This window comes from Amborella trichopoda, chromosome 6 (genome assembly GCF_054954075.1).
Source record: "Amborella trichopoda isolate Santa Cruz 75 chromosome 6, AtrichopodaSantaCruz75HAP2 v2.0, whole genome shotgun sequence".
In the NCBI taxonomy this organism is placed as follows: domain Eukaryota; kingdom Viridiplantae; phylum Streptophyta; class Magnoliopsida; order Amborellales; family Amborellaceae; genus Amborella; species Amborella trichopoda.
Window position 1 is genome coordinate 47,414,067 of NC_142341.1, and position 24,806 is coordinate 47,438,872.

General features: G+C 35.1%; 1 protein-coding gene across 21 annotated transcripts; it reads left to right on the forward strand.

Moving 5' to 3' along the window:
• Window positions 1–2,608: 2,608 nt before the first annotated feature.
• Window positions 2,609–17,414, forward strand: LOC18441973 (Peptidase C78, ubiquitin fold modifier-specific peptidase 1/ 2). Of its 21 annotated transcripts, XR_016056950.1 has the most exons (15): window positions 2,609–2,793; window positions 3,345–3,695; window positions 4,838–5,088; window positions 8,032–8,119; window positions 8,291–8,466; window positions 9,040–9,123; window positions 10,812–10,902; window positions 12,093–12,215; window positions 12,439–12,486; window positions 12,639–12,715; window positions 14,060–14,148; window positions 14,445–14,556; window positions 16,086–16,225; window positions 16,324–16,426; window positions 16,978–17,414. XR_016056950.1 is itself a non-coding variant. In XM_088868879.1 (14 exons), the coding sequence occupies exons 5-14, from the start codon at window positions 8,293–8,295 to the stop codon at window positions 17,205–17,207; spliced, it is 1,131 nt and encodes a 376-aa protein (XP_088725005.1). In that variant the 5' UTR covers window positions 2,609–2,793; window positions 3,345–3,695; window positions 4,838–5,088; window positions 8,032–8,119; window positions 8,259–8,292; the 3' UTR covers window positions 17,208–17,414. The 21 variants fall into 21 exon arrangements, 12 of the variants coding, with proteins under 12 accessions (XP_088725005.1, XP_088725000.1, XP_088725004.1 ...); XR_016056954.1 differs by lacking the exon at window positions 16,086–16,225 and having other exon boundaries at window positions 10,812–10,912; XR_016056957.1 differs by lacking the exon at window positions 9,040–9,123 and having other exon boundaries at window positions 10,812–10,912.
• The last annotated feature ends 7,392 nt before the right edge of the window (window positions 17,415–24,806 follow it).

A 24,806-nucleotide genomic window follows, 5' to 3' on the forward strand; every position in this document is an offset into this window, starting at 1 on the left:
CACTGTGAAGTTTTCGTGGTTGGTAATGATGAGAAGGGTATGAAACAGTTTTCCTGAAAACTTTGTTTACGCCTGCATTAGATTGATGAGAAATTGATGATACGATTTGGCAAGAACGAGAAAATAATCATTACTTATTTATATAAGGCTGTGAATTTTATTTTAGAAGTAAGATTGCAGTAATCCACATAATCTTAATAGATGTATCATATATACATCGTCTAACTAAAATAAAACAGTATGGCGAATAATAACCTTATTTTTACATACAAGGTTTCAACCTTATACGAACTCTAACCTTTCGTTTTCAAAATAATAATGTAGTAAAAGAAAAAAAAGGTGACTAACATTCTAGGGGATGCCGTACAAGTCTCTAACCAGTTCCTCGTCAGCTCGACAATTTTGGGTATCGCTCACTACTAATATAAACATGATCATGATACATTTGAAAGCAAGAATGTTTTTGGTGTAGAAGGAGAAATGGGGTAAGAAAACAGATTACAGATATATAGGTAGTCGGAGTGTCGTTTACCATTTTATATTTTCAATGGAAATAAACTGATTCTTGATCCGTCGCCGGTTTTAAACATCAAGCGGTTAGCAATATTGGGAAACTTGGTAGCAGAGCAACCACACTTTTTAGCCGTTGGATTTTTCATGGGACGGTGATGAGATCTATTTATGTTTTAGCTGAAGATGAATGAGGCCTTAAACATTCAAGTAAAGCACACCTTCAAATGATGCTGATAGATGTTGTTTCAATGCTATAAATTCTTGTGATGGTTTGAAAATTTATTTTTATCGTTAATTATAAAATTTAAATGTAAAAAATAATAATAATCTAGCAGACCTATGGATAATTGAAAATTATGAGAAAATGAACCGTTTAAACCAGCGTTTTAAAAAACGCCAAGTTGAACCGGACTTGCCCGGTTCGACTCGGAAATAGTGAAAAAGGAACCGGATCGCCCAAAAATCGGAAATCGTCCGGTTCTAGAGAGAACCGGACGATTCTGTACACTGAATCGCCGATTCACTGTACGGAATCGGGCGAGTCCGAACAGTGAATCGGCGATTCCGTACGGAATTTTTTTTTTTTTTTTTTTTTTTTTTTTTTTTTTTTTTTTTTTTTTTTTTAATCCATGATAGATTTTTTTGTAATCCATGATCGAATTTTTTGGTTTTTTGTAACCCATAATAGAATTTTTTGTAATCCATGATCGAAATGTTTGTTTTCTTTTCTTGTAATCCATGATCGATTTTTTTGTTTTTTTTTTTTTTTTTGTAACCCATGATAGAATTTTTTGTAATCCATGATCAAATGTTTTGTAATACATGATCGAAATGTTTGTTTTTTTTTTGTAATCCATGATCGAAATGTTTGTTTGTTTTTTTTTAATCCATGATTGAATTTTTTGTTTTTTGCTTTTTTTGTAACCCATGATAGAGTTTTTTGTAATCCATGATTGAATTTTTTGTAATCCATGATCGAACTATTTTTTTCTTTTTTTGTAATCCACGATTGAATTTTTTGTTTTTTTTGTTTGTTTTTTTTTGTAATCCATGATCGAATTTTATGTAATCCATGATCGAATTTTATGTAATCCATGATTGAATTTTTTGAAAATTTGTGATTTTTTTTGTTTAATCCATGATCGAATTTTTTTTTGTAATCCATGATAGAATTTTTTGAAAATTTGTGATTTTTTTTTTAATCCATGATCGATTTTTTTGAAAATTTGTTTTTTTTTTTTTTAATCCATATTATTCAAAGAGAAAACGAGAGAGATGATGATTCTGAGGCCACCCTATCCCAGCCATATTATTCACATATCGAGTCCCAACAGCAACAGTGTAGGGATGAGCACGAAATACTGTAAATTAAATGCTGAATGGCGGTTCATGCAGGGAAAGAACATATCAATATTCGCATATTCATTCAAAAACATGAAAATTCTTAATGGAGTACCCTCATTTTTTATTGAATTCCTAAAAACTAATATTTATAATGAATTTTAATAATTTTTTCGGATTTTTTTGAAGCTTTATTTTGACCGATTCACCCGATTCTGATCCGGATCGCCGATTCGCCGATCCGGATCGCCGATTCGCCGATCCGGATCGATTTTTGAAAAGCCCGATCCGGGTCACCGATCCGGTTTTTAAACCATTGGTTTAAACAATAAATTATAAAATGTACTATTTTTTAAAACTTAATAATTTTTTTTTAACTTCATAATATTTAGAAGTCGAGATAATCAATTGGAGGATGTTTTTAGAGATAACTTTTTCCGATGAGTTTTTGACATATGCTTACTTCTGCAGTAGAGCGTCCATCTTTTTTTCTTCTATTAATTTAACGTGGATTCTTACTTGTTTTTGAAATAATTAATTTTTAAATCGAATCAAAATGGAGGTATAAACCTGGAGCCATACCACAACCCCAGCCCCATTCCAATAAAGTAGATACTTTGTATAATTTATTTTCCAAGATAAATTGGTATACGATAAATTTCCCTATAGACATATAAGTAAGCGGACAGTATGCTCCCGTGGTGCGCTGCACGCGCTACTGCTTATTTATGCAATGGCGTCTGCTCATAATTGCAAGGAAAGGCATGGGAATGGAGGGGAAGAGCGTTAGGATCTTGTGCCCTAGAATTATTTTTTCAAGGGAGCCTGGCTTGCAATGGCTGATCGGTTCCCCTTTCATGCCCTTCACTGTCGTCTCTTCTTTCAGATGTATACACACTCATGGCGATCCGTTTTCTTCCGATTATGCAGCTGAAGCAGGTCTCTCTTTTTCTCTCTCTTCCATTGTTTGTTTCAGCTGTAATGACTTTAACTCGTCGAAAAAAAAAGGGAAAAAAAAAGTAGTCATTCTCCTAGTGTTTGTTTTGAATCATGTAAATTACAGATTTTTTTATATGAATTCCCTTCTCTCACAAGTTTTTGCTAAAAGATAAAAGATTCCAATGAAATCAGTGTGAGAGAGTTATTTTTCGTTTTTTTTTTTTGAACTTGCATTTTTTTATGGCTTTAAATCAAATTTGGTCATGCTTATTAATTTTAGCTGTAATCAGTTGTAAATGGAAGAATATTTATGGGAATTTGGTGAATGGCGAGACTTGAGGTGCTTCTAATGGCTCTCATTTTTCTCCAAAAAATAGTAATTTCTATTCTTATATTTTAACCTGTTTATGTGAATTTCTCATTAATCAGACAAGAAGCACTCTCTTGCTCTGCCTTGGCTGCAATTTGTTTTGGACTATTTAAATTTTGGAAGCTATAGTGTCCATTGACTAGTTTCTCACTTACTGCGTCACTGTTGATTCATAAACCAGATGATATGAGGACATTGTTACTGAGGGGGTTTGATATAATTGGTGCATTAGTTATTGGCGATGGAGATCCTTTAGAAAATGCTTCTAAGGCAGCAAACGCTGCTTGTAATATGACAAAATGGCTTAATCGAGATCATGAAAACGCTGGTGTTATAGGAGCAGCTTATGATTTAAACAATGGCAAAGTCCAATATTTTTTCTTTGGATCTGGAAGCGATACAAAACCTGAAGCATTTGACTCTGTTTTATGTGAAGAAAATCCCGAAAAGTATTTATGGGAAAGAGGATGTCTACTTAGATGTGAACTTTCAATCAGGCTTCCAGTGTATCTTCCTACAAATAGACCATCAGGTATGATGGTTTACATCTATGATTTGTTTTTGTTGTGGTCCAGCAACTTTCTTATTTTATTTCTTTTAGTGGTATTTGTCTTTGGCTATCTTTGCAAACGTTTTTGTGAGTGATCGTATACTTTAGAGTCCTAAAAATCTGCAACTTCATAAATAAATGGGTATGGTTTGCATAAGGTTGCAACCTGTAAACAATCCAATTAAGGTGCACCGCTAAATTTTATTGTAAATTTAATTTGATATTAAAAATTATTTAGGATGGTTTGAGAATCTATTTTCGTCTCTAATTATAAAATTTTAAACTCTAAAAATGGTTTAAATCAAGTAGATCTATAAACACATGAAAATCTTGAAAATGAACGGTCTAGATAATGTGTTGCAAGATACACTATTTCATGGTCTCAAAATCTTTTTCTTTTCATAGTCATACATCTCGATGTCAAGATGATCAATTAGAGGGTTTTCCAACATCCAAACAACTTTTTATGGTTGCAACCTTATAAATAAATTAACTTTAAGTAGCAACAGTCACTTCCTAATATTGGTCTGCTTTGTGATAGATATGGATGCTATATTCAAACCACAAATTTATTGGAATCTGAGAGATATCAAGAGAGGAAAGTAATTAGCCTTGATGAGTTTTTCTTTAAGGGATTGTCTTTATGGACATAATTACAATTTCATCTTAACTTTCTTGTCAATTTATTCATGATCTTACCTTCTTGTTGATTTCCAGTCTCAGCTAGGCAAGATCGTACGTAGAAAGTTTGATCCTCTTCAAGGGGGAATCTTCCTCCTTGTGCAATGCACAGTGTTAAGGAAAATGGTTCTCTCTATCCTTTAATTATTGAAACTTTCATTTATACAACACTTTCCAATCAACCCATCCCCAAATCCCATACAATAACTTACCCCAATACAAAAGGTTAATAAACTAATTCAAATGAGAAACTACCCCATTGACTAACCCCCAAATCTAATTTGAAATATTCTAACTTATTCAAATGAGGCGAGTAGCCACGGTTTCCTAAGATCCACATGATTAATACAATGGTTAGAAAGAAAGGAAAAATAAATTATTTATGCTTCAGGATTCATGATTTCTCAGTTGGATGATGACATTTACCTCATGTTATTGTTCAGCAGATGTAGAGGGGTTGTTTACCTCTCTAATCGACGAGACAACTGCTAGATTTAACACACCCCAGATGACATATGTTGTAGAAGGTGCAAAGCAAACATTAGAAGAATGCCAACCCATTGTTTTATGTACTGAATCAGATATCATGAGTGGATACTCAAATCTCAAGCCTATTAAAGGTTTTGATGGTGCAGACAATCTCTTCTGTTCATATTTTTCTTCCAGCAATCAATTGTTATCAACTGCCAGGGAGGTGAGCAGAAATATTTTAACATAAGAATGTGCTAAAGTTTTAGATCATAACAAAGGTAAGTGGGTGTGTGAATTTCAGAACTTTTAGTGTTTCAGGTACTCACAAAATTCCATGGAAAACTTTATGCGATATGATAATTATGTTCTTCATAACTCCAAAATTTGTATTAGGTTTATTGGGAAAGTGTGAAGATTTTAGTTCTGCAATTGTAATTATGATTTTAATAACTCAAAACTCATCATCTGCTGATATGTGTTGCATCAAAGCTCACCTAGACATCATTTAGCTTGTTATCAATTACCAAGAATCCTGTACTTAATGGCAAATTAGATGACACCAATTTTTTTATTGGATTTTATGCTGTACAACATGCAGTTTCCACTGTCTGCCTCATTGATGGCCTGTGGAGATGAATGATTTCTCCATTTGAGCAAACAAAGTTGTTCCTCTCCTCCACCAACTTTCCTTGTGAGATACAAACTATGGGGAAATTTATGTAGGGACCCAAATAAGATGCGATATTATAAGTATTTGGGGTCATTTCTGGTGAGGTCTGAAATTTTTACGTATTTTTTATTTATTTTCATTTTATCCCCTTGTTTGAAGGTTCAAACGATCCAAACCACAGAAGAAAAGGAAAAAAAAAGCATTTTGGCAGTTTGAAAGTCCAACTTTTGAACTGCCCAAAATACAAAAAACTAATTTGTTTGTGTAGTTTGAAAATCCAATCTTTCGAATATTCCAAAACACATACAAAAATAAAAAAAGAAAACGTCAAGTGTTTGGCCGTTCGAAAGTTGGACTTTTGAACTGCCCAAATACTTTTTTTTCTTTTTGTGTTTTGGATGGTTCGAAAGTTGGACTTTTGAACCGCCCAAACACATTTTTTTTTTGTATTTTGGGCGGTTTCAAAGTTGGTCTTTTGAAACCCCAAATGCTTAATTTTTTGTGTTTATGGAGGTTTGAAAGTGGACTTTCGAATCGGGGGGAAAATAGAAATAAAAAAATGAAAATTTAGGACCGTAGGGTAAGGTGACCCAAAATATGGGCTGGCTTTTACTATTGATCTTATTTTAGGTCCATATGTAAATCTCAAATTTTAAAAAGGTGTGCACAAATTTTTTTGACAAATGTGAAAATTTTAAATTGAAGTGGAAATACCATTTAAAGGGTAAAAATACCCTTACAAAATCACTAAAGGGGTCAATCGATCACAATTAACAATAGAGGGTTTACTTTTTTATTTTTCTTTCACTCGGGTAACTCCTTAAAAATATCTTAAAACATGCACAAATTGCCCTTTCAATGTTGGGAACCCTGAACAAGCATACGGTTTCCATAATTTTGACCCACCCTAAATACACAGGGGTACTTCTGTCATTTTGTTGAGGCCTTTTAGGTGGGAATTACTAAAATTCTGTTGCTGTTCAGGTTTGCTAACCCTGAATAGAGACAGTTTTGGCAATTTTTTTTGATATTTTTTGAGGTACTTGAGTGAAATAAAAATTGAAAGTAAACCCTCCAATATTAATTGGGATATTTTGACTCTCTTATTGATTTTGTAATATTTTTCCAAAATTTAAAAACGTAATAAATTAAAATATTCATCCTCTTACTATTAACAAAAATTAAATATATCACAACCTTCGATATTCATCATCCTATTTAAAGTAGAAGCAACTTTTAATATTGGATTCAGTTTTAAGTAATTTGGTGCTAATTAAATACTATTTTCAATATGGTAGAGTGAAAGTGATTCCTGCTGATAAATGATGTTAATAAAGATTACAGCAAAATCAAACTCATCTCTAAAATCTTTAATACACACAGGATCTGAGGCTGTCACTAAATGTCTTGTTCAGGGGTATTTCTTGTAATTTTATTACCGTAGTGTAAATTTAGTACAGTCCATCATCATTAGAGCCTTTTTCTAACAAATTTCATACAGTTATTAGAGCTAATTTTTTTTTCCTTCTTAATTGAACGTTATTTCGGTTGGTAAGTGTCAATCAGGTAAAAACTGAAAAATATTCTTCTTTACATGAAATAGTGAGTTGTGCCCTATACCCATGCCCTGTATTGCCCCCCACCTAAGGGCAAGAGTCACCTTTTCTTCCAAAAAAAAAGAAAACAAGGAAAAAACCTTAGGGGCAAGCTTTACCCTAAGGTTTTGATGAACAAGGCAAACAGCCAAAAACTGCCAAAATTAATTAGGACTTTGAGTATAGTTTGCTTTGGCCAAAGAACACCTATTTTGGCTCTTTGGCAAAATCAGTTTCTCTTTGGCCAAAGAGTCCCAAAGATTTGGCCTCTTAAATTTAAATTCTACTTCATTTTCACACAGAATCTGAATTCTAAGTCTTTGGCCTCTGTAGCATAGCAAAAAGAATTTGACAACCTAGAGGAGTAATACTGGTTTAACTGTAATTCCACATATAGTTTATAATTATCAATATTAAGCAGTAGTAGTATTGTCTGTATCGTGAAATTGAGTGGACAGACTTACCATTTGATTGTTCCCATCTGATTGACAGTTGTGATATTATAAAATAACTATATGGAAATTGTACGAGGATGGTCCATTTTGAAGTCTAAAGCATATTTGCACAAGCTTCTAATTCCTGTGTTGGATAGTTTGTGTTGATCAGTGTTTTTAAACTCGGAGGTGACCCTGGAACCTGGCAAGGGCCTGGTTCCAAGTCAGACAGTCAAACTCGGCTGAGTCGCAGTCCGACTTGGGCGGGTCTTAAAAAAACAAAGGAGAACCTTGGGAACCTGCATGACTAAGCCAGATACCTGGATTTATCACTTGGACCCAGCAACCTGCTGGTTCCGAGTGATTTGCCCAGGCTTGTGTAGGAATCGTCGAGTTATAAAACACTCGAGCTATCTGTGTCATGGGTAATAAAGATGACTCTCACTGTATATTTCCACTGTTGGCAGATTACCGATCCAATCAAAGTAACCGTTTTCCTCAATTGTTCAAGGAATACTCCCCCTTCTTGTGCACCTACAGCAGATTATTTTCCTGGTATTTACTCAATCATGAATGTGACTTATTTTTTATTTTATTTATTTTTTGAACAAATTATCGAGAAAAAGTGAATGTCTGTTTCTTATTGTTTATCAGCACAATGGATATATCTTGTGAAACCCATATTTTCTTACAGATGACAAGTTCACGATGGCATTATTTTTTCAGTAATGGAACCCACAAGGCTAGTACATGCTAGTTTCAATCTGGATGCCCTCTGTTATTCTTCGAAAGATTTCCCTGTGACTTCTGCAGTCTCATTGTTGGTTGTTCCAGCATTAATTGACCAATTAACCACAATGAAGACAGCCATCTTACCCTGCTTAATGGCACGCCAGCCTCAGGTATGAGCAGTCTTGTGACTGTCTCCCTTAAAATGGTATGAATACTCTGTATGCTTCATATATGTTCAGGAAGATCTGGTCGTGAGCTACAGTCCATATTACTGGACAAGTCTGAATCAAAACTTAATAGGTCCAGGTTCACAAAACTGGAACTGCTGGTACCATCCATTTCAACTGGTTATTTTAAAAGTAGACATATAACAAAACTAGGAAAAATGGGAGTTTCAGCTAATGCTGGTCCGAGTAGGAAAGTCATTGTAACTATCAAGAATATAAATAAAATTATGGGAAATTTATCAAAATGCACCTAAGAGATTAACTATTAAACATTTTACTCATTTCTTTTCATTCAATATAGAAAAACCCATCAAAATACACATGATCATGAATTGGAATAGTCGAAAATGGGTAAAATGTTAACTAGTTGATCACTTAGATGTATTTTGATAGATTTCCCTAAAATTATGGTACCAAAAGGTAAAAAATAATTGGATTGGGCAGAAAACCCAGGCCCAGTTGTGTGGGGGAGTTTTCCAAGGACAAAGTGGTAGAGTATTACTCATTTTTTTGCAGCAAGCTGGGTCAACTGACTCTAATGAAGCTGACTCTCTGGCCTTGCTTTCAGGAATTTGCCTTTTGAACCCAAGGTGGACTATGGTAATTATTGAATATGAGTTTAAATGTTATTGCATGGATGAAGAGATAATCTCTTAATCATGGATATTCACTGGCTATTTTGATGAATTTTTTGACAAAATTTGGATTTTCAAGTATATTTTGTGCATACCTGGAGAGAGTCAAATGGTTAGCCAATTCACTGCCTAAAGAGGGAGTGCATAGACATTTTTTATATATCAATATGATTAAGTCAATCAAAAAGAAAAGGCAATTGGATCAGGCTGCTTCAGGATGGTTCTGGACTTGCAAGGCTAAATAGAATTTAATTTGCACCTGTGCACCAAACTGAACTGGCAGTCTGGTGACTGCATTGCTCTGTACCTAGTAGTAGTGGATAACTAGAAGTTGATGGAAACCGGAAGCTACTGGTTGTAGAATCTTTCATCCTAGTGTCTACCTTTGAGCACAATGATTTGAAGATTGTCTTGGCCAAGGTATTCGGTCCTTGACTGAGGTGTGAATAACTCGGCAGTTATGCAAAGCCCAAAAAAAATGTCAAAAGTAAAAAAATATAAGGTAAAAAATCTCTAAAAAATAGTTAAAAATCAGAAAAAGTTCAAAGAGTTAATAGAAATCATTAGAAGACCAAAGAAGATGAAAAAAAATATTACAGATTGATTATTGAAAAAATTATGCCTTGAATATTTCAGAAAAATTTTAAAAAAGAGAAAACGTGTTGAACATTATCTGACCTAAAAACGAATTGAACATTATTTGAGTCACTAAGGCAAGGCTGAGTTGCTCGCTGGAGTCTGAGTGGACTCAGGTGAGTCAAGAAGCACTGTTTGAGAGTGCTTAGTAGAACATTATCTGATCCAGCAAAATTACAAATTCTTTGATTTGGGAGGTTTTTCTTTATTCTTTATTTTCCTTTTAGATAAATCAAGGGGATCTATGCAAATCTGATGTCCTAGTTTGGGATGAATTATATCGAGGCCGTTAATTCTAATAATATCTGCTAACGACTTAATCAATAGGAAAATTTAAAGATCTTTTAATGCCATTTGTTGATACCTCAACAATTAGAAGGAAAAACATGTTGAACATTTAATTTGTTAGCATCACATGGATTTTTTTTTTTTTTTTTGAGTAGTTATATCTACATTTAATTAGTTATTTATAAGTATATCTACAGCATCGAAAGATTCTACAACCAGTAGCTTCACATGGAATTTTTTTTTTTAGCATCACATAGAATTTTTTTTTAGCTTAACTACAACCAGTAGTTACAAATTCTTTCAATGCTGTAGATTTTTTTTTTTTTTTTTTTGAGTAGTTAGACATTTTGAACATTGAATTTGTCTTCCGATGCTGTAGATATGCTTTTAACAACCAGGTTATGCATGGTTCTGAAGGAGCCTGATTTTTATTCTGAATTTAGTCATTTCCACAACTTATACATCAATCAACCTTGGTTTAGTTTCATGTATCTGCTTTCAAGTGTGTATGGTGTGATTTATCTTTTTAAATGTTTACTGAATTGACTAAATGATGTAAATTTTGAGATCTTCTATTCAAGATCTCAAGATAAAGTAGTGCTGATTTTAGTTCATAAATATTTGGATAAGAAAGTTGCCCATTGTTTGATGGTCAAAAGCAGAGTGACCCCGTCATATTATGAACTATCCATCTCCGTCTAACTTATAGTGTTCTTTGAGTTGCTGCAGTTATGTCCAAATCATTTCCTCCCCCCAGGCATTCTGCATCCAGTGACTGCTTTATATGAACTCAGTTATGGGGAGACAGAGATGAAACTAGGTATTCCAATGTATGGGATTTACTTTACTAGACTTTCAGTTTCAGCATGCATAAAGATAAGAACATGTGTAAGTATGTTTAGTTTTCTATAATGATCAATAGGAGGTTTATCTATCCATGCCTTTCAAGATCCTTTGACGAATCTGAGTTTTTCTTTTAAAGAATTCTACTCAAATTTTATTGTAATTTGTACATGAATTGTTGTGCATAAATCATATTAAGTGCATCTGGTGGTAGAGGTAGGTTTTATCATCTCTCATCTATCATAGTATATTGGAATAAGAAATACACATTTGGGTGAGGAAACACAAGGGGCAGGGAATCACGTAGTCCTCACTAACTTTTCCCTTATTACATCAATTCCATCTTATTTCGTTTGCATTAGCTGATTAGCTTTACTATATTTGATAGTCTTCTCTAATAACAGCCATTATAAAGTAATGGTGATTATGTTTAACTCTTGCTGACTTTCTACACTTCTTATAATCTCGAGGTGTTTAGAAGCATTTTTCCATCTTTTTCACAGATCCTAAAGTACTGTTATTGTCAGTTGTATCACCAATGAATGGTGTGAACTTCAATCAACAATCATATACCTACATCCTTTGATTTAATTTCTGCAACATTTCTCCAAAGCTATTGTGGTACTCACTGCAATTTTTGTGTATTTTTTTTTATGCAACTTCTGAAATTTCAGTTAGATGGAAAGTTTTCACGATTGCTTGGTCAATTAGTTGACCATGAAGCCCTGTGATTTGTTTTTATAATGGAAAACCTGCATTCTGTTGTATATGTCTGCCCGCACCATTGATTATGAAACTGAACCAGTTAGCTGATTACTGATTAAAAGAAAACCATTGAAACTGATAAAACTGTCCTTACACTTGTTTTGCCCATGGAGTTTTACTTGGATATGTGTTGTATGCCATTTAAACATCATACTTTCCAAATGTTTGTTTTTCTTGCAAGTATGTTTCTCATATTTTATTATTGTTTTTCACTGGTAGGGAGATGCTTCAAGCGCAATCATCTTAATGCTTTTCCTTCATAAACTTTTTTTTTGCTGATTTATAAAATTGTAGTACAAGCAACAAAACTAAAAAGGTGCTAAAGTATTTCTGTTTGCCTTATTTTAAGATCCATACTTTACCCAAATTACATTGTACTTACATAAAACCTTATGTATACAGTTGAGATCAGAAGATTGCTACATTCAAGACTTGGGTTACCCTTGGATCGTCCTTTGTTAAGAGTTGCAAATTCCCTTAACTTCTTCCTCGAGAGCCGCACAGGGAAGAATGGATTAACGAAAGGTATTTCACCCATTCAAATTCTCAGGGGAGCCCAGATAAACAACAGTTTTCTGTCCTGTTGGGCATGGGAATGTCCCAATGCATGCACAGTATCCTCCTATAGATTCTCGTCATTGTGGAATTGGTCCTGATGTGGCCCTTCTACTAGTATTAAATTTAATGGCCACATGGTGGATTTATGTGTACTCTGAACATGGTCATGACTGCATTGATCCATCGGCAGGTTCTGCACGGCTCAAAGATGTTCATACTGGAATTCCTAGTAGCGGAGGTTAGTTTGTTGAACAGTAGAATTAATCATCTAAAATAAATTGAGTTTTCGATTGCATTCAACCATTCATGATTTAACTGAGCAGACGAGATGAAATGCATGGAAAGATGCAGTCTGTTCTGATGATCCTGTTGCATTGGTTGCTCTTATAGTTGTTGGAGGACAGATGTCTCTTGTTGATGGTTCCTATGAATATTACCACTACCTTCAAGATGGTTTCGATGACAATGTAATGTGCTTATCTCCCCTTCTTCCGAGTTTCTTTTCTTTTTCTTTTTTTTTTGGATAAAGCTTTCCTTGCCCAAACTTCACTAAGTGCTTTATAAACCATTTTTGTTTTCCATTCATGATATCATTACCAATTATATTTGTAAATTTGACTAGATTTGAGCTAGCATGGAGTTTAGGGCAGGCTGATTGAAAGATTTGAATTTGAGCATAATTATCTGCAGACTATGTAAATCATAGTTTAGCCATTATTTATGAAAGAGGAAGAGACAGAGGAACATAGAGAGCTAGGTGGGCGAGGTGGAGATGTGCAACTAGAGTTTTATGTGATTGCCGCATACCAATGAAGCTGAAAGGGAAGCTCTATAAGACAATTGTGAGACCAGCTTTGCTTTATGGGGTGGAAAGTTGGACATTCAAGAAACAACATACCCATAGGATGAGTGTAGCTGAGATGGGGATGTTGAGATGGATGAGTGGCAAGACAAGAAGGGATAGAATTCAAAATGAATACATTCAAGAGAACTTAAGTGTGGCTCCAATAGGTGATAAGTTGAGAAAAAGTAGACATAGGTGGGCTGGTCATGTATAACGCAGACCCAGTACGACACCTGTTAAGATGTGCGAGTTAGTTCAAGTGAAAGGACATGATTGGAAGTAGTGAGAAAGGATATGGCGATTTATGGCCCCACTCAGGGTATGGCCCTTGGTAGAGCAAAATGGCAGATCGGGATTCGTATAGCAGATCCGAAATAGTTAGAAAAAGGCTCTGATGATGATGCATAAATAAATTATTTGCCTGAAAAATGCATTTATTATTCGAGGAAGGTAATGCAACATTCAATGTAGAAAGTATTCTTCAAAGTCTAATTGCAATTTTCCTAATAAATAAGTCCAACTATCATTATTCTCCCTATTTCCTTCTTTATTTCATTGTCTTCACAGATCCTTTTTCTCTCATACTGATTGGAAAATGTTTTATTCCTATAAGAATATTCTTTTTAACTTTCTCCTTGTAGCTTGATATGTGAGATCAACTCATTGTCTGGTTTAGTTTTCTTTGTAACACCTCTGTAGTTTAATAAATGTATTTAATACTCGACAACAATGAAATGTTTTCATCATTGGATGTCTTTTTCTTCCTAGTCATAGAAGAACCTTACTATGAGGCAGTTGAGTCTAACTAGTCCAGTGAATTTGGAGCAGTTAGCCGGTTATCATATATTCTGTCTTTTACAGAAGAAAGTTATGAATAATATTGCTTTATCTAATTTAGAAGATGTGCTTCTTCATTCTATATCTGTAAATTTGGAATCTCTCACATTAATTATGCATGATCTTCCAGGGCTGGGGTTGTGCTTACCGCTCACTGCAGACGATATTTTCTTGGTTTAGGCTTCAGCACTACACTTCCATTGAGGTTCCATCACACAGGTACAGGGGGTATATTTCACCAGCATCGGTTGGTGCATGTTTACTTGTCTATCTAGGATAACTTGTTTACGTTTTAATTCTTCTGGCAATTAATTATCTCTCTATTCTTCAGCACAAATAACATTGTCCTGGCTTCCCTATACTTATCTTGGGATTAAGTGATATTCATTTGCATCCTCGATGTTTCAAATCTGCTTCTCTTCGGATAGAACTCTAGATCCACTCAATAACTGATGCCCCAGATTAGAACGTGGGGGATTCAGCTTGTTGATAGTTGAAGTGGTTGCTGTGTGCAGGAAAATACAGGAAACTCTTGTAGAAATTGGTGACAAGGAGATCTCATTTGTTGGTTCTCGTGAATGGATTGGAGCTATTGAGCTGAGTTTTGTTTTGGATAGTCTTCTTGGGGTATGTGCCCTTAATTGTACTACAAAGGAGACACTAGGATGATGGTATTCAAATTATAATTTCTCTGATGAATATGTAATTGTTGTTGTTGATCTGCACTGATATGGTGCTCTTATGTCTTAATTGTATGTTCATTTTGCGTTCTAATATTGTTTTGGAAGGATCAATTATGCAATAATGTTGCTTGTGAACTCGTTTGATCAGTTTAGGCTTGGTATTCCTTAAAATTGAAAAGATTATATGCTCCCACTGGAGCAAAATGTACATTTTCTCCCTTAGGGAAATCCATAGCTAGTAGTATTTTTGGGAACCAAAATTTTGGGGTGTGATCTACTCAACCTATTGACTGTCATAAAAATAAAAATATTGATATACACTCTGGATCTGATTGAAAAAGAAAGAACTCATCTGATGATTCTGAAGTGGATCCCAAAATTTCAAATCAAGAAAATCCTCCTAAGTAGCTTATTTGTTTGAGGGTTTAAATGGTTTTTGGGCTCCCGCAGGAGCATAATATACGCATAGTATACACTCTTACTTAAAAGATTGGTTTGGGTAACAGAACAGAAGATAAAAGAAAGATTAAGTTTGCCATTTGTCAGAGGGGCATGACCAAACGGTGAACTATCATCTCTGCCCTGTTTGACTAGTGGATAGACAGATAAAATGATGGGGGTATTAGTTTGAGGAGAAAGAAATGTGGACATGTCAAGTTGCATTCAGGACATAACTAAGCCTGTATCATGGGAAAGAATCTTGCAGAACAAAGAGTACCCCTCAATGCTATGTAGTCCTTCCCGCCTTTTCTCCTGAACTTGAGAGCCCCTTCATTGCAGTTACAGGAGTCAAAGATAGGTCCCCTTCGATTTAATTAGTCATCACATAGTTTGCTTTATCAATCTGAAGTGTATCATCTGCATAGTTCCCTTTGGCGGTTCAAAATTGCCTCAATGTAAACTGACCAAAACTCCTTTGTGATTTTAAATGACAGAATACCCATGGCATCTATCTAAAATGTCCTGAGCATAATCCTAGAGCTTTTCATCCTAACCCAAAAGAAGTTCAACTAAAGTCATGAAAATTTCTTAAGTTTTTTCTTAAGTTTAGTAATGTCTGTAGATTACTAGTGCAATTCCATACAGCTGCATGTGGTACATTTGGTTCTGTCGCGTGCAGGTGTCAATATTGAATAACATATAAAGAAGTAAAGCAAAGAATGTTATGTTTCTTCCCTGGAATTGCATTCCCCAAAATACTTTCTACATCTTTTGATTGCCAATCAAACTTGTCATGATGTCATCTCCTGCCAGTTAGTTTCTATGGACTTTTTATTAGAAGTGCTAATTATTTGAATAAAGCAATTGCCCATTTCTAATTTCATTTTACAGAGACTTAGATTTATAAAAGTTTAATGTTATGCTTTTTAACCATTTTCTTGCTCAATTTGGGTTTCTAGATATATGCCACATCACTTTATTGAAAATATTCAATGGATTGTATACTATGAGACCATTTATTTTTGGTACAAGGTGGTCACAATTGGTACTAGCCATTAGATATCAAATTGGATCGCTTGGGGGGTGTCACAAAGTTCAAGAACATTTTTTTTTTAATTTGGAGTCTAGTCGATATACTTACAACTATCCGATTTGAAATCTGATGGACAAAGGTGATTGCGACCTCCCTGTATTAAAAATAAATGATCTCTTTTTATATACTTCTCCATTGTTCAATTGCCTGCTCAAAGTGTGAATGTGTTTTTTTTAGGTAAGTTGCAAGATCATAAATGTCAGATCTGGATCAGAGCTTCCTGAGAAGTGTCGGGAGTTGGCTTTGCATTTTCATACTCAAGGGACTCCTGTTATGATTGGTAAGTACCAGAATAAGTATTCTTACCATTTCTATCTCCTGTTGTCTTTTATGGTACTGATGTTTGGAAACTTAACAGAAACACCATACTGTTCCTCTTTATGACAGCTCTATAAAACAGTACTAATTTCCTGCAACATAGGCAAATATATCTACTTTCTGTGAACCGTACCATACCTTCATAAGTAGGTTTGAAAGTTTACAGGAACAACCATATACTATTATTTTGTTTCTGTGAACTGTACCATAACTTCATAAGTAGGTTTGAAAGTTTACAGGAACAACCATATACTATTATTTTGTTTCTGTAAATAGCTGAGCACTTCATTTAGGATTTGAAGTTTTACTTGGACTGTCTAAATTATTAGGAATCATGGTAGGATACAACAACTCTTTACATTTTTTGCATTAGATGAGAACAAGACAGCTAGACTAGTTCTCGCTCGGTTTTCTCACCAACAACCAAATCATTTTCTGATCAAAGTCGTCAAATCATTTAATTTAAGGGAAAATATGACATTTTACTTGTGTTCTTTTGTTGGGTGGCATTAGGTGGCGGTGTCCTTGCTTACACTCTCTTGGGAGTCGACTACAATGAGCACACCGGAGATTGCGCCTTCCTCATTTTGGATCCGCATTACACTGGAGGTGAAGACCTGAAAAGCATTGTCAATGGCGGATGGTGTGGATGGAAGAAAGCAACTGACAGCAGGGGAAAAAGTTTCTTTCTGCGCGATAAATTCTACAATCTTTTGTGCCTTCAAAGACCAAACATGGTGTGAAATTTGTCTCCTACAGCAGAAAGAGAGAGTATTATGGAATGCTTTGCTTTTCGGCTATTTCCTGCCTAATTTTCAAAGCACTCTAGGTGTGCATTTTGTTAGGGGAAAGCTTTTTGTATGACCCCAAGGCATATAAATTATATGTGACCCCACTTTTCAGCTACGCGATTTAAATCAATGGTTAGGATTATTCATGTTATGCTAAAACATTATTAGATTTTTAATTTTCTTTCTACAAAACCTTTTTGGCTGAAATTTTTGTGGGTATCTCGTCTCATTTCTAGGGTGCACGTCGCCAAAAAAAAAAAACTCTCATGAAAATTAATGATCAAAACGCCTTTGAAAATTTATGGAGCATTCAAGGTAATTTTTATTGATAGGATATTTTTATTTTTATTGTTATTGAGTTCGCTTCTTGTTAGATGTATGCATGTCCCAAATATTACCGCAAAATGAAAAGCGCGTGAGCCTTTGGATTAAGATCTGATGCTCAAGAGCCAGTTTATTTTGACTATAGGCTATTTCAACGATCTACTTAAATTTGACGTGTGTGGGGTCTATTAGACCTGCTATTGATTGGAAAGTGGTGGTTTGGTTTCATTGCAATGAGTGTGTAATGACAAACATTTACGATAGTGGAACATAAATTTAGTAGGAGTGTAGTCCCTTGAAGATCATACTAAGCAAATGATACTTGTAGATAACGGATTGAGCTTGACGATCTAGGCCAGCCGGTTGGAAAACTCAAAGTACTTGAGCATAAAAAATAAATCGAGAAGGGTTTCTGGGTTAGCCCTTGATGAGGTCGGAGCCTATGTTTAGATGATTGAGCTCTGAGACTGTGTAACTTTTGTGTGTGATGGTAGGTCTACAGATACGGGGGCCAAAACTTCATCATTGTTTCATTACACGGCATGCATATAGATAAATCGTTCGGGAAAGCTAGATATCTACATTTTGGTGAAACATATGTATGTGCGAGAGATACCTTTCGCATCAGGTCGTGGTGATCTTGATTTGTCTTTAAGGGAGGACCTGTAATCTACAGATTAGGATTGTGACTCTTTGACTTATCGATCAAACTTTGGTGACCCGCTAATGAGCCACTGCCTGGACTGTAGGTCATGGGAAACACTAGGTCGGTTCGATAAAGCAAATGTGGTCTGTAGTCCACAGTTGAAGATGGAGTACCCTGTGATTGTTCATTGAATTTCTGAATCATATAGATCCACTTCCCATCATATTAATTTAATTGTGTTGATTTTATTATTAATTATTTTAGATGTATTATTTGAATTTTTGTAAGTCATTTGATATTTTATTTCTTATTTTTGGATTTATAAAAATGAAGTTATTAATTTACAAAGTTATAATGTTTTAAAATTCATTTTGTTTAAATTTTAAAATATTTATTAAAAAAAAAAATACATGGGGGCTCATAGTGCACATGGGCCTACCATGTGGGGATTAGGTGGGGCCCCACATGCCATACATGGGTGGCACGCCCCACCCTTGGATACATTATCTTGTTGCTTTGTCTTCAAGTTTGTTAAATATGGTAACTACATCTTGTAGCATGTAGTTAAACATTAATTAGGAAATATTGACCATATCTTATCTTGATTATTGAAGGAATATCTTGACTTGATATTATTGAAATATTCTTATGGAAAATATGAGCTGAAATATACAATTTATGGTATGCACTATATCTTTAATGGATTTAATTTATTTAAATCTATTGATGAGAAAATGGTTTAAAGGAAAGGGGGATAACGGTTCATGCACCTTCCATAATGTTGATGGACGATCTATGGAATGGATGGCTCGGATCTTTCACCCCACAAGTCACCTTGATCAACGGTCCATATTCAATCTAAAAAAAGTGGCAAACTATGAGAAACCCTAAAGACCTCGATTTCACTATAAATAGGGGTGTTGTCTGTCCCCCATCTCAACACACATCTCTCACCCATAAACTCTTTCTCTTCCGTAGGGGCCACGCCCCTCTCTCTACTATCTTATTTTCTCTCTCTACTCTCTCTCTCTCCTCCTAAAAAGGACCCTAGGGGGCACGCCCCAACTCTCTCTCACTCTCTCATGATCTAATCTAAGAGTTGGGAAAAATTAGGGTTTGAGCCTAATTATTTTGGAGTTAGGGTAGAGATTAAATGATGGTTGCCTAGTTTAGCCGAAATTAGCTTTCCCGGTTCGAGATTGAAGCTGGACTGCTGATCTTACGCCATTATATGCGATGACTCAGTGTTGGTGTAAAAAGCCCGGTTGAGGTAATCTCCGGCATCTTTTCTTTTAATTATTTGTTCTTTTATTTTATATTCTCAAGCACAGTATTCGGTTGTATTAATGACATCAAGTAGTTGAGATTTATTTTATTGATGTGTTATTTATTTTTGAAATTTATATTGTGCGTAATAAGACCACCTGTGAGTGATCTCTTGTTGCCAAAATTATAAGGGGTGATTATTATTAAAAAAAGAACAACTGTATTTCTCCGGTATAAGATTACATAGGTCCTTCTTTTATTGGTATCTAGTTTTACTTGATAGCCATTAGAAGTATCTTCTTATTTTTTTGATAATATAAAATAATGGTTGCTCGTACCTTCATCTCTGAAATCCTGAAAACCGAAAGCTTTGATGGGACCAACTTTGCTTCATAGAAAAGAAAAATCAAATTTGTGCTCTATGAAGAAAACTTGCATGAGGTAATTTTTGAAGACTGACTTCATTGTCCAACTAACGACTCATCTCAAATAATCAAAGATGAGCTCAACAACTGGAAGAGGATGAACTTGAGATGCAATCACATTCTTTTATATGTTATGACTAACTCGTATGCTTTTGAGTACGAGTCAATCTATACTGCAAGTGAGATTTTTGATAAACTTGAAAGAGAGTATGTTGAACCTTCTCTCATGAAGTAAACTATGGCTATGAAAAGGTACAATGATTTAAAAATGATAAAAAATACCAAGTTTGCAGATCATGTGCATGTGTTTCGTGGCATGAAGCCCAATGAATCTATGCAAGTGATTCATTTAATGAATTCTCTTTTTAATTCATGGGAGACTTTCATATCTTCCATCTCTATTAGAAGAAAGACACTAAAATTGGAGGAACTCATTACGACCATCAAATTTGAAAAAGAAAAGAGGAGTTCAAGGCAAACCTTAAGGGATGTTGTGTATATGGTAAAATCTCAATCATCTTTTAAATTTAAGAAAGGAAAAGGAAGAGATACTATTGAGAAGAAAAGATATTTCAAAAGAAGAGATTTTGGAAATAAGGGAGTAAAGAGAGAGACTCGAACTTGTTTTATTTGCAAGAAGGTGGGCCACATAGTAGCCAATAATTATCGGTCCAACAAATCTGGTGGAATTAACAAGGAATTGGTATGTGTAGTTTTCGAGTCCATGCTAGCTGACTCCAATGAAGCTTCTTGGTGTCTTGACTCGGGGGCTACAGTTCATGTCACAAACACCAAGGAAGGTTACCGTTCTTTCACTCCCAAGGGGCTAGGACAACAACATATTTATATGGGAGGAAATCAGAAGACTGATGTACTTGGAGTTGGAGATTTTTAGCTGAAACTAAAGAGTGGGAGCATCTTGATCTTGAAACAAGCACTTTATGCTCATGATATGAGGAAGTGTTTGGTTTCGGTTCTTAAGATGTTTATGGCTGGATTCATAACCACTTTCATTAGAGAGAAAGTGGTGGTCAAGAAGGGGAAAGATGTGACCATGACTGGACGACTTGTAGACGGGCTATTTACCATTGAAATAAAAAAGAACGTTACCTATGTCTCGTCTCCTAATGAATTAGATGCTACCCTATGTTATATGAGGTTAGGATACGTTAATATCAAACGAATGGAAACATTAAAAAGGGACGGGATTCATCATAATTATAAGCGAGATTTATCGAAGTGTGCGAGTCTTGTGTGCAAGGAAAACTAATAAAAAAATATACCACCAGGGCAAAAAACAATTACTAGTGTATTGAAAATCATTCATAGTGATATATATGGACCTATGAATGTGACCACCAAAAGTGAAAAAATATATTTGATCTCTTTTATAGATGACCACTCGCGATATGTCTACGTGTACCTTATTCATATAAAATCAGAAGCTCTAGAAAAGTTCAAAGAATATAAAGCCCAAGTAGAGAATCAAAGCAACATGAAAATTAAAGTCCTTAGAACCGATAGAGGAGGGAAATATTCATCTGACCCTTTCAAATAATTGTGCATTGAAAATTGGATCATCCATCAGTACACCATGCCTTACACTCCTGAACAAAATGGTATAGCTGAGAGAAGGAATATGACCTTAGTGGAAATGGTAAGGAGTATGATGGGGCATGCAAATGTCTCATTGGAGTTTAGGGGAGAAGCTGTATTAACGTCATGTTACATCCTTAACCGGATTCCCACAAAAGTTGCCACTTACTCCTCACGAAATTTCACAAGTTGTACTCCCTCTCTTAAACACTTGAAAGTTTGGAGTTGCTCAGCCCATGTCCATATCCCACATCAAATTAAAACCAAATTGCAACCCAAAACTGTCAAATCTATTTTCATTGGTTACCCAGATCATGGTAAGGGGTATCGATTCTACAATCTTGAAACTGGTACAGTTATTGAAAGCCGCGATGCTCACTTCTTTGAAAAAGAGTTCCCTGAAGCAAGGGTGAGTAGAAAACAAATCAACTTTTATGAGGAGGCTAAAAACAATAATGTAGTTCGAGACCTTGAACCTGAAACTTCTAAACCAACTCAACCTGTTTCTAAACTCCCTAAAGAAAGTAAACCTTTACCCGAACTAAGACGAAGTAACCGAGTCAGTAGACCACCTCTTTACCTAGAACATTTTGTCTACCTTGGAGAATATTTTGATAAGGTTAGGGAAGATCCGGATTCAGAACCTAGAACTCACCGTGAAGCCTTGACCTGTCCTGAAAGGAAATACTGGGTAGAAGCCATGAAATATGAGTATGCTTCCATTAACCAAAACCATGTATGGGAATTAGTACCCCTACTTGAAAAACCCAAAGCCATTAGTTGTAAGTGGATTTTCAATAAAAAGTTGAACTCTAAAGGGAAAATAGCAAAATACAAAGCTAGGTTGGTTGCAAAGGATTTCACCCAGAAATAAGGTATGGATTGCGAGGAAACTTTTTCCTCTATTACCAAATTTACATCCATCTGAATCCTTATAGCTATAGCAACCCTTTTTTACTTTGAGGTTCATCAAATGAATGTCTAAATAACCTTTCTAAATGATGATTTAGAAGAAGAAATTTACATGACCCAACCTGAGGGATTTGAGGAGAAAGGGAAAGAAAACCTTGTATGCAAACTTAATAAATCCCTTTATGGCTTGAAACAAGCATGTTGACAGTGGTACATAAAATTTCAAGAGACTCTTGCTCTTACAAGATTCTCTACAAATAATGAGAATTATTGCATATATTAAAAGGTCAGTGGGAGTGATGTGGTCTTTATATCGTTATATGTGGATGATATGCTAATTGTTAGTAGCTCAATTGCTTTAGTAGTAGAGACGAAAAATTTCCTTGCACAATACTTCGATATGAAGGATCTTGGAGAAGCTTCATATGTGTTGGGCATCAAAATAATAAGAAATATGAGAGAGAAGACTATCTAACTTTCTCAGGCAACCTACTGTTGGAGGATACTGGAAAAGTTTGATATGAGTATGTGTTAGCCCTTGATGAAGTCGGAGCTTATGCGTAGATGAGTGAGCCGAGGGACTGTATGACCCTTGTGTGTGATGGTAGGCCCACAGAGATGGGGCCAAAACCTCATCCTTGTTCTATCACACAACATGCGTATAGATAGATCGTTCGAGAAAGCTAGATATCCACCTTTGGGTGAAGCATACGCATGTACGAGAGATACCATCTATGCGCCATAGAGCTGTTGTCACATCAGGTTGTGGTGACCTTAACTTGTCTCAAAGGACGACCTGTAATCCACAGACTGGGATTGCGACTCCTTGGCTCATCGACCAGACTTTAGTGACTCACTAATGAGCGCCTGCTTGGACTGTGGGTCATGGGAAACACTAGGTTGGTTCGATAAAGCAAGTATTATCTGTAGTCCACAATTGAAGATGGAGTACCCCGTGATCGTTGATTGAATTCTTGAACCATATGGATCAACTTCCCATCATATTAATTTAATTGTATTGATTTTATTATTAAATTATTTTAGATTTATTATTTGAATTTTTGTAAGTCATTTGATATTTTATTTCTTATTTTTGGACTTATAAAAATGAAGTTATTAATTTATAAAGTTATAATATTTTAAAATTCATTATATTTAAATTTCAAAATATTTATTTATATAAAAAAATACATCGGGGCTCATAGTGCACATGGGCTCACCATGTGGGTATTAGGTAGGACCCCACATGCCATACATGGGTGGCACGCCCTACCCTTGGATACCTTATCTTGTTGCTTTGTCTTCAAGTTTGTTAAATATGGTAACTACATCTTGTAGCATGTGGTCAAATATTGATTAGGAAATATTGACCATATCTTATCTTGATTATTGAAGGAATATCTTGAATTGATATTATTGAAATATTCTTATGAAAAATATGAGATGGAATATACAATTTATGGTATGCACTATATCTTTAATGGATTTAATTTATTTAAATATATTGATGGGAAAATGGCTTAACGAAAGGGGGACAACGGTTCATGCGCCTTCCATAATGTTGATGGCCCATCTATGGAATGGACGACTCAGATCTCTCATCCCACAAGTCACATTGATCAACGGTCCATATCCAATCTAAAAAAAGAGGCAAACTATGGGAAATTCTGAAGAAACCCTTGACTTAAATTTCACTATAAATAGGGGTGCTCTCCCCCCATCTCAACACACCTCTCTCTCCCATAAACGCTCTCTCTTTCGTAGGGGCCACACACCTCTCTCTACTCTCATATTTTCTCTCTCTACTCTCTCTCTCTCTCCCTCTCTCTCTTTCCTAAAAAGGACCCTAGGGGTCACGCCCCAACATAGAGAGTCTCTCTCTCTCTCTCTCTCTCTCTCTCTCTCTCCCTCTCGCTCGCTCTCATGATCTTATCTAAGGGTTGAGAAAAATTAGGGTCTGAGCCTAATTATTTTGGAATTAGGGTTTTGTAGAGATTTAAGGGTGGTTACCTAGTTTAGCGGAAATTAGCTTTCTCGGTTCAAGATTGAAGCTGAACCGTTGATCCCGTGCCATTGGATGTAGTGACTCGGTGTGGGGTATAAAAAGCCCGGTTGAGGTAATCTCAAGCATATTTTCTTTTAATTGTTTGTTTTTTTATTTTATATTCTCAAGCACAATATTAGGTTGTATGAATGGTATCAAGTAGTTGAGATTTATTTTATTGATGTGTTATTTATTTTTGGAATTTCTATTATTTGTAATAAGACCACCTGTGAGTGATCTTGTTGCCAAAATTATAAGACGTGATTATTACTAAAAAAAAAAAATTATATTTCCCCGGCATAAGATTACATAGGTCTTTCTTTCAGTTTTCACATCGT

What these genes read in the sequence shown, in the direction of transcription:
- LOC18441973 (XM_088868874.1), top strand. Translation starts at nt 2,619, where the DNA reads ATGGGAATGGAGGGGAAGAGCGTTAGGATCTTGTGCCCTAGAATTATT. An exon ending in ATTGAGGTTCCATCACACAG is followed by an intron (nt 14,149 to 14,444) that starts GTACAGGGGGTA and finishes TGCTGTGTGCAG; the next exon opens with GAAAATACAGGAAACTCTTG. An exon ending in AGGGACTCCTGTTATGATTG is followed by an intron (nt 16,427 to 16,977) that starts GTAAGTACCAGA and finishes GGGTGGCATTAG; the next exon opens with GTGGCGGTGTCCTTGCTTAC.